At 36.9% G+C, this 10,146-nt stretch overlaps 1 protein-coding gene across 1 annotated transcript; it reads right to left on the bottom strand.

Annotated features, from left to right (window-relative positions):
* Positions 1–411: 411 nt before the first annotated feature.
* On the bottom strand, positions 412–3,843 carry LOC145771312 (ficolin-2-like). The gene is made up of 5 exons (XM_082583058.1): positions 3,755–3,843; positions 2,806–2,902; positions 2,613–2,709; positions 1,695–1,762; positions 412–693 (listed from the first exon to the last, which is right to left on the bottom strand). Exons 1-5 carry the CDS (start codon positions 3,815–3,817, stop codon positions 440–442), a joined length of 579 nt encoding a protein of 192 aa, XP_082439184.1. The 5' UTR covers positions 3,818–3,843; the 3' UTR covers positions 412–439.
* Positions 3,844–10,146: the final 6,303 nt, after the last annotated feature.

Raw genomic sequence — 10,146 nt, 5'->3', positions numbered from 1 at the left:
AGGACTGTCAATATCTGTTTATGAGGCCGCACTTGATGGCTCATTAGAGGTTAGTTGATTTCATACATGACCTTTCTTTACTTACAAAGGTAAATTGGATAAGTGTAGCGGCGATTGCTCTTAAACTGCTTTGAAGTATTCCACTAGTAAATAATGTGACACACTCGACTGTAATTTTATTTGATCTTTACGAAGTAGTTTCATCGTCTACTATCCTATAAGTCAAACCAGTCCACTGCAATGCGTGTAAAATTTTAATATTTCGTACCAAACATACAAGTATGATGTACTTTCATCAGAACACTATATGCACTGGAAAAAGCTATTTAAAGTCTTGTGAGCCTTGTCAGTGCTGAAATAATTTTTGTATGTTTAAAAATTCACACTTCTGAAAAATCGTGTGGGGTTTGATTATTATGAAACATTAATCTTCTACATTTTATTTTTGGGGTTGTAGTTTCATCTCAACTTTCTTCACTGAAATCCCATGTCCTCCCCAGCCATTCCATATTATTCCTGAGAAATCATTAGCAACACCCCCGTTCGGAACATATTTTCCGTTCAAGTTCGATTCATAGCAATTTTTGTACCACCATGCTCCATTATAGTGTACCGCACAAGATCCATTGTCCGAGTCATTGTCTTGGTCTTTTGTACTGAATTGTTGATCATTGTGATAGGACAAGCCATCACCTGCGATCGGATTTATATTACATCTGTGACATTATAAATATTTATCAAGTAAACGGCTACAAACGAACAATAAGCCTGCTGATAATGTCGCTTCATATGCTCTATTATCACTTGATGTGTCACAAACAAAAAGGCTCCTGGGAAAGGTCACAATTTGCTTTCAACATGTTTCACCAAACAACATCATTTTTGTAATTTTTGCTTGATTATGCCTTAACCATTTGTTCTGTAAATGTTAACTTCAGCTACTACTTACTAAAAAGATCATCAGAAAGTGCTTATTCAAATAGAATCCATTAATGTCTGTAAATGTAATTGATATCACAATTATAGTGACAAAAACCATGGCCATCTTGATAAAAAAAAAAAAAGATGCGGCCTGATTTGTCACATTTTGCAGATTTTGATTACAGCTACTGCTAGTGCTTGACTGACATTTTTTGAGATGTTCTTACTTTTTGCGGTTTCCTAATGACATAAAACTTTTTTGTTGCCTTGGGGAAGCAGTAGCAAATGAGAAAAAGTAAGTTGAAAAACGCAAAATCAGACTGTTATTGAAAATTAACAGTCTGACTAAAATCTTCAAAATCAAAATTTCTTTATTTTTTAACATGTGAAGATGTTAAAACCTATTGCATTATCTGGGGAAAAGAATAAAAAAAGCGTAAAAATCTAATTTTTAGAAAAATTTATTTAAACGTTTGCCCAAAGTTAGAAAAACCTGGAAATTTATGCAAAATGTGACAAATCAGGCCGTATCTTTAGGTGGCCATGCAATAACCTATGTCAGGTATTAGCATGATAGCTAGGAAATGTATACGTCTTAACATTTTGATTGGAATTTTTGAACGAGCATTGTGATGACTAAAATTAAATATTGCTTTGTGCATTGATAATAAGATTCAAGTAGACAAAAAGATTTCAGTGAGTAGAATATGTGCGTCATACAATAACAAACAATTACTATTGTGACGCTATGAAAATATATACCATTACCAAACCTGCTGTTCCGCTGTACCCTCCAACGCTCAACCGAAAGTTAGAGCTGGAATTTCCAATAGAAAAAGTGCTGAAAATGAACATTGTGCGATTTTAAGAAAGTCAGATATTTTTAGGAGCCTCCCACAATTACTTCCAACACTCGATGGCACCAGAAAGCGGGTAAACGAACTTCAATAAGTCTAAAGACGACGTAAATTTTTCATTTAAAGCTTTATGCTTTGGCCAAATAGTATTTCGTTGACTACGTATCAGATTATAATAGAACACATCTGTTTGTGTTGACTTTCAAGGCTTTAATGAACAGTTTGTAAACTCAACTCTACAGAACATGGAAAGGTACGATAAAAAAATATAGCCCACTCTTTCAAACCACACTATGTAACGCTTACAAACTAGTGTACGAAAGCACTAAAGGGAGAATTGAAAGCAGCAGGGCGTATTCTACCATTAGCTTGAACATAATTAAGCTGTAGCTAAACAGCTGTATGAATAGCAACAGAAACGCAATAACAACGCGATTCTACAATACGAAGTAAGCCCATTTATATTCCAATTTACACGTTGTTATATTTAACCATTAAGTTCATTGGTAGCCTGATTGGGCAAATATTATACTGTTTTATAGAGAGAGTGAGAGAGAAACCTTTTATTTTGTCTGTTGCGAGAAAAGTATACGGTACAAAATATAGACAATGCAAATAAAATAGCACCATAACTAGAATCTACAACAGACAGGAAGCAGCGAAAGACTATATTAGTCATCGAGTCAGCTGCTTCCCGAAATCATTGAGCAATTAACTTTACTAATTTTAGATACCGTGCATTATTATTTGATATTAAATTACATTGAGCATGGTGAAGTGATAAGCATCGCAGAAAGATTAAATCAAATTTTGTTGATCGTATAAGTTTGATACCTGTACTCAGCATAAGCAATGTTGCCGTTCCAATCTTCAAGATCAACACGAAGTTTATATGAAGCAGAATTTGTGATGGCGTGAATGTTTTCAAGTCCTTCAAAAAATGTTTATTTTAAAATCTCTTCTGTTCCTCAACGCAGCTACACTTGCTATTACTGTGTTAAATATAAGCTATTTTAAGACGTTTTACCTAACCAGAATTCGTTATCTAAGTTCCCAAATCCATTCCTGTACGCTTTCCAATCCAAATAAAAGTTAACTTCACCGGAAAATCGTTTTTGAAATACCTGAAATGAAACGTATGATCCCGAAGTTTGTCAAGTACGCCAAAACACGTTTATCTGTTTGTTATAACTGGTAGATTCACAACCATTTAAGATGTATACCTGGATTTATGAATTAGTTTTGGATTCATAATCTGATAACAACAAAATAACTTGTCAGTTGTCTGTCGAGATCAAATTCAAACCTTTTTATCTTAAACTTCGTTAACAAAACATCACAAGCTTTTCGAACGAACATAAGCTGAGTTGTTTTATTTGTTATTTATCAACGGAATGTAAGGAAGCACTTCAACTGATTTCAGTAAAACAACAAAACAATTTGTTTGTGTTTGTTTGCACTTTTGCAACGAGTGCTAGAAACGATACATATCCTGATAAACAACTAATTGTTTTTAGTATTCAAACTGAATATTTTCTCTATTTTATTTTCATGAATAAACCAGCTTATACTAGCATCTTTACAGAATGTTGTTTTAAAATTTTACATTAGGAAGTCAGCAATCAAAGAGGTGAAAATGAAATGCAGCTTATGCCACGCTTAAATAAATTTAGAGCACTTCAAGCATCTGTACGAGGAACGTTGAGCACATTGCCAAGATATTTGCACCTAAAATTGATATCTAAGTCTCCAAATGCTCATTTTTGGTGTATATGTTTTGCCAGGTTATTAAGGTTCACAGTATAATCGCTGACAGAGCTCTGAATTTATGTTTTTCAAATATGACTAATGACTTGAGCACTTTCCGTTCTCACCTCTTCAATTGGTACAGTATTGTTAAACCATCTTTGCATTTAGATAGGACAATTTGCTTGATAAAAAGCATATGCACGAGTGTATGTACATTGGTTCCTTACAAGCCATCTATCTTCGCCGTCAATTTCACAATAAACATTAATCAGCCTTCCATCTATAAACATTGGATTGATTCCTTCTGTCAAGCAGCCTTCCCATGATGTGCCGGTGCTACTGGAGTTGATCCGAGCTAGATTTCGTACTAGAAAGAAAAAGAAAAAATAAGAACAGAAAAAAATTAAACTTGCAAGTAAGCGAGATCTCGCATTTGTCTGGAAATAAAAAATAATTCAATTTCCACCATGGCCTTTAGAGTAACGCTATAATGCAAAACAGTCAATCTACAGTACATGATTAAATAGAAATTTCAAAAGTTTTGGACCTTAATTTCAATTTTTTATTATCAGAAATCTTAGAATATAGTGTTGTATCATAAAACCAGGGCTAAAGTTGCACTTAAAAAAAATGATTAGCCTACCCAATACCCATCCTACTGTAAGTGTAGATTCAATAAAAATGGATGTGACATATAATTCATCAAATTTAAAGGCCATGTTTTCACTCTCATTACTTCATAGTAAACTAACACGTCATTATGACGAAATCTTATATATAAAATAAGTTAAACATTTTTATAGCAATTGTTAGGTTACACCCAAATTGACAAAATATGGCTTTATATGAAAACACAAAACGAACATATTTGATTCATTTTCTCGTCGAGGCTGTTCACTCGTTCGGACAAGTTGGAGATTTCCTTAGTGCTTTTGGTTTGGTTGTCGCATCTTCCTGTCTCTCCCATTTCACCTACAAGTAGAAAATTTTAATTAATCGACTGTCTATGATCAATGTATTCAAATCACTCCACATCCGCATGTGCGCATGACTAAAGCCTGTATTGGAAGTGGAGCAAACGGAAATGTTCTTAGCGACTAGAGCAAAAAAGTTTACGTCAGATGCCAGAAAGTGGTTTCAGATGACCTTTGTTCTGTTAAACATCCACGGTAATGACATGGCCAGTGCTGTGTTAAGGGAAGGGCCAAGGGGGGCTCGGCCCCCGGGCCCACCATCTCAGGAGGCTCACAAATAATAGACTTTTGCGTTTCAGTAAAGTTTTTTTTTTTAGCTGCTAAAGTTCATTGCGTGTACTTGTCCATTCAAAAGATGATTTAGGTCTTACTAAACTAAAACATCTCAAATTTGGGCCCTTACTACACTGAAACATCTCTAAAAACTCCATTACTATCTTAAAAGAAAGTTAAAATGCGATAACGTTAGTAACATGATCTGCAGAAATGCATCATATAGGCTACCGATAACAGGTGGGATGCAATTGAATATGTGAATTCAAGAAGGGCATACTTGCCACAAAGTGTTTTTTCACAACAATTTTAATTATTTTGGTCATCTACTTTTGTGGTGAAACTTCGATAATGATTATATTCTTAAACATACTGGTAAGAAGCATATCATTTAGAAGATATTGAAAGAAATCGGAAAGCACAAATAGTGAAATGAAAAAAAACTGGAGAGCCCTTTTGAATTCACATATATTCAATTTCTTTTCATTGAAAGAAATCGGAATGCACAAAAAGTGAAATGAAAAAAAATGGAGTTGGGCCCTTTGTGAATTCACATAGGCTATAATTTATTTTTATCTATGAAAGTGTTTTGTTTTAAAAAATTGTTCGGTGTAGCCAAAATAGCATTCCTGATAGTTTAATTACCGTATCATTTCATTTTTAACATTTAAATACAATACCGTAATTATAAATATCCTTGACTAGTAGGGTGGCTCGTTTTTGAACTTTTTTTTTGAATTCTCTCAGGGTAGTGGGGAAATGGTGCCAATGAGTGAGAAAACACTCATGACAAAATTTGAGATTTGTAAAAAATTGTCTTCAGCCTCCTCATGGGGCCCAAAAATCGAAAAATGGGGTCAAAAACGCAATTTTTTTTAAAAATATTTTTAGTTTGGGTAGATACAATATTGTTTAGATATATCTAATTAACCTAAGAAAAAAAATTGGCGTCATTTGAACTATTCCTTCAGCTTCCTCACAGCTTCTGAAAATTTTCATTTTGCTGAAAATTTCGCATTTTTGTTTGTGGTTACATAACTACAAACTTCGTCAGTGACGTAAATTCAAATAAAGACGTCACTTTTTCCTACCAAGTTAACCCAATTTCATTAAAAAATGACGCAACAGCTTAGGGCAGGTCTATAAAGAAAAATACAATGACGTTTTATAGCTGGCAAAATGTCTAACGCAATTATGTATCATGTAACCACCCACAAAAATGCGAAATTTTCATCAAAATGGAAATTTTCAGAAGCTGTGAGGAAGCTGAAGGAATAGTTCAAATGACGCCAATTTTTTTTCTTAGGTTAATTAGATATATCTAAACAATATTGTATCTACCCAAACTAAAAATATTTAAAAAAAAATTGCGTTTTTGACCCCATTTTTCGATTTTTGGGCCCCATGAGGAGGCTGAAGACAATTTTTTACAAATCTCAAATTTTGTCATGAGTGTTTTCTCACTCATTGGCACCATTTCCCCACTACCCCGAAAGAATTTCAAAAAAAAGTTCAAAAACGAGCCACCCTATTGACTAGTGATGTCACGAGCAGGAAAAACCTATCCGCTGCCGCACTGCAATGTCTTCCCGTACACTTCAACGCAAAACATCTCAAAATGTCATACTGTCCCTGCACCACAAAAAATAAGAGTGCACTTGCGCAAGGGCACATCAAATGCAAGGGAATCTATTAAATGAAAGCAAATTTTGGAAAAAAATTAGGGCCTATTTAGGCAATTGAGTAACTTGCAGCACTTATTATCCACCTATCCACCCTTGGCAGCTAATCTGAGTTGCATTTCATTGAATGCTGGTACTTTTAGCAGAAACGTTCTTCTGTATTTACTTTTTTCTGAATATTAGCACATGAAATTGCTCTTATCTTCTAATACCTTATAGGCCTGGCATATCACTACTGAAATTGCTTTGATCCAAACAAAAATCATTCTTATCACAAGTGACCTGTTTATTCTTGCCACTAACCTAGGCTACCATTCCTAAAAGCTTAATTAACTTAAATGCCTGCAGAAAATAATGAAAGCTTTGCCTTGGAATGAAATAATGTTAAATAAAAATAATTTGAACACCTGATCCTCAAAACGCTTTACACTGTTTTTGTTTACAAATTACAATCACAATGTTTTTACCTTGGTTGACTTGACAGAACAAGTAGTGTTGCCAGATAAACCATAAAAATGGTGAAAAACAATAATGTTACCAGATGACCAAATCTGAATGAAAATTAATGATTTCTACAGTTTTGGTTTCATCCTTAGATTTTATCTGCGCGGTATCGCACGGTAAAGTTCAAACAGTCAAAATTCTGTGCGGTCTGGTGGTATTATCGCGTTGTGACCATACTCCATTGGCAGAAATTTTTTTATTAGAAATTGTTAACACTTTTAGCTTTCAATCCGAGCAAAGGTATAGCTAAGAAATGATAGACCTGTGTTTGCGTTTACTTACACTTGTGTTGTTTTCTAAACTGGTGAGAAAGTTTATTCAAGTGATCCACATTTCCATAATATAGGTGCAGTGAAAATATTACTATAGCCTAGGTCTGCTTAACGATAAGGGGCCCAAAATTATTCTGGCCCCGGGGCCTACAAATGGATTAACACAGCACTGGACATGGTAACACATTACAAAGATGCAGGTTAGTAGAACCACCGAAGACAAGAAGACTGATCCAAAATTCAATTGTCTTAGTGTCAAAAATAAAATCCACTGCATGCTCATCCTGTTGTTGATCCGGTGTAGTGTTTATGACATCACCATGGAAGCATACCCACACCGAAGGTTGGGCAATTGGGCATACCAACATTGCATTATTTAGTGATAAATCAAATCATCCGATAAAGAAGCTAACTTTGGGGACTAATATTTTCCTAATGCACTAGCCGTATCCCACAGATTAGAACTTTTTATTGGTGATCCGCCTTTCAACTTTGCATAAGCTGATCCTTGTTTATCTAATCAGACGATTTACTTCACCGGCGGTTTTAAAAATCTGTTGTTAGTGCATCCGACGTCTAATTACAAGCTTCAATGTTGAAAGTGAAAACAAAGCATTCATTTAAACATTTTATGTGTGTAGGTTTAAAAGCAATAATACCAAAGTAAGGTAAAGAGGTAGGGTTATCAACAACCAGCTCATCTGGTATCGAACCAGATTCTCATCATTGAAAAGCCATTGCACTATCCGCTGCTTCCCACCGACAATTTTAAAGTGTTTGTACCACACAAAATAGACAAGAAAATTCTGCTCCTGCAAGCAAGTCACAAAACAATCTCAACTTCACCTTTCATTCCGGTTGCTCCAAGTTTCCCAAGAATACTGGGAGGTCCCTTTTCCATGACGTCATTATTACCACATGATAACGTCACTTCATTTGAGCAATCCACAAATGCAAACGACAAAACTAACCAATAAAAAGAGATGTCCATCTATTCAAATGAAGATGAAGCTTACTCTATAAAAGATTATATTGTTTTATTTGAATACAAAGTAAGTGAAACCTGTATTCAAAGTTCGAACGATATAGTGACTTGGTGGCATTGGAGACAGTGCCGCCAAAAAGCGACTTCAGTGAAAACTTCTGCTTTCCTCGCTAGAGCAAGTGAGTGAGAGCACTATCTGACCAACTTTTGCTAGCCTTTTTAGAATTTCTTTTAAAGTTAGCTAGATAAATAAATAACTAGAAAGTTTAGAAAATAGCCTAAGTCAGCTAGATCAGTGGCCCCCCTGCTGGGAACCACTGATCTAGGCGAGTAGTTAGCCTTTTTTCCCTCCCTAGATTTTTTTTGAATCAGCCTTTTCTCCTTAAGGGAATTAGCTGATTGCCACGTAGAAAGGTCAGGTGAGAATAGCCAGTTAGCTACAGCGAGTCTAGACAGTACGTGACCAGCTTTTAGGGTGTGGTCAAGTCAGAATTAGCTAAATTTTCCTTCAGAAGGAAAATTTAAAACTTTAAAAGCTTGGACTTTGGTAAGTCTTTGTTAATTCTTTATATTTAAAATAATATACTCTTAACACCAGCTATACTCATGGGCGACTCTAAGGCCAACGAGTTTCAATATTAAAGAACCTTGGTTGTGCAAGCATCAAGCCAGACTTGGCTTGATGTAAGCACTTTCATAGGTTTCTTTATGGAAGGCAGCTTTCTTGCCAAATGTGGAAAGGAGCTAAAAGCTGTGCGTGCCAAGAGCCTGCGGCAGCACATTTTCACCGTTACTTTCTCAGCTTCTGAGAATGAAACAAAATCCTTGCTGATGGAACAGCTGGCGCTAGACCATCAGTCATCCGTGACCTACAATCACAAGGAAATTGATTACGTGATCAAAGTATGGCGCCCTATGCCACCATGCGACGTGATCACATTATATCCAGTGCCAGGCGAGTGGCATCTGGATTTAATCAATGAGTTTGCTTGCCAAGCAAACTGGGGGAAAGTCTATCAGATGACCAAAGGTAGACATAAGCAGCACCCCACCATCTGCAACGAGTTTCTGCATGTCTACCTGCAGAACACAAATCTGGAAAACATCCCAGAAAAAGTGCAGATGTTTGGTGAATGGATTTCCATCACCAAGCCTGGAGAAGGACATTTGCCACTCTGCCAAATTTGCAAAGTCCCGGGTCACCTAACGTCAAAGTGCCCCACGAAACCGAAAAAAACCCAGGCCAATCCATGTCGAGACCCGGCGTCCAAGGCCGATCCACCTCGAGACCGGGCGTCCAAGTCGACCAGATATCGGGCGCCTGCAAGAAGATCTCGGAACAGAAGCAATGAACTCTTCTGCCAAAAATCAGAAGCCGCTTTCCTTGCCAGGCTGGACGAAAAGTCCAGACCGCGTTTTGCTGCAGCCAAATCAAGAAAAACGTATGTGTCAGATTCGTCGCCCACCAGGCAACAGATCGCCTGTCCTGTGTGCCGATCAACAGGCTGGCACAAACCTGGTTGCACTGCAAGATCAAAGTTCCGAGAAAACCACAGGAAGAGGAAGAACCCCCCACAAGCGACGATGGCTTTACTACTGTGGGCAAAGGAGGGAAACACAACCCCAACACCTCCTCGCGCAGCATCTTCTCACCAGATGCTGATATATTGGATAAGCCCCTGTCCAACAGAGAGTCCAAGACATCGACTCCAAAAGAACCCTTGCTCAAGTGGAGATCGGTTTCCCAACCAGCATCTCCCAGGGCGACGAATCTCAGAGACCACGACGCATCCCAAGCCAGCTCCAAGGATGCGACGGTCTCAGTTGACAAAGACAACTCGTCAACTGACTCGGAGTCCTTTTCTTCGAGAGAGTCTCTGCGGGCTGGACTGCCCGGGACGTCTCCTCCCCATCGAAATGTCTTCAGTT

Source organism: Aplidium turbinatum, chromosome 5, assembly GCF_918807975.1.
Source record: "Aplidium turbinatum chromosome 5, kaAplTurb1.1, whole genome shotgun sequence".
Lineage (NCBI taxonomy): Eukaryota > Metazoa > Chordata > Ascidiacea > Aplousobranchia > Polyclinidae > Aplidium > Aplidium turbinatum.
Note: the sequence above shows the minus strand (reverse complement) of the source record. Positions and strands in the feature narration are given on the sequence as shown.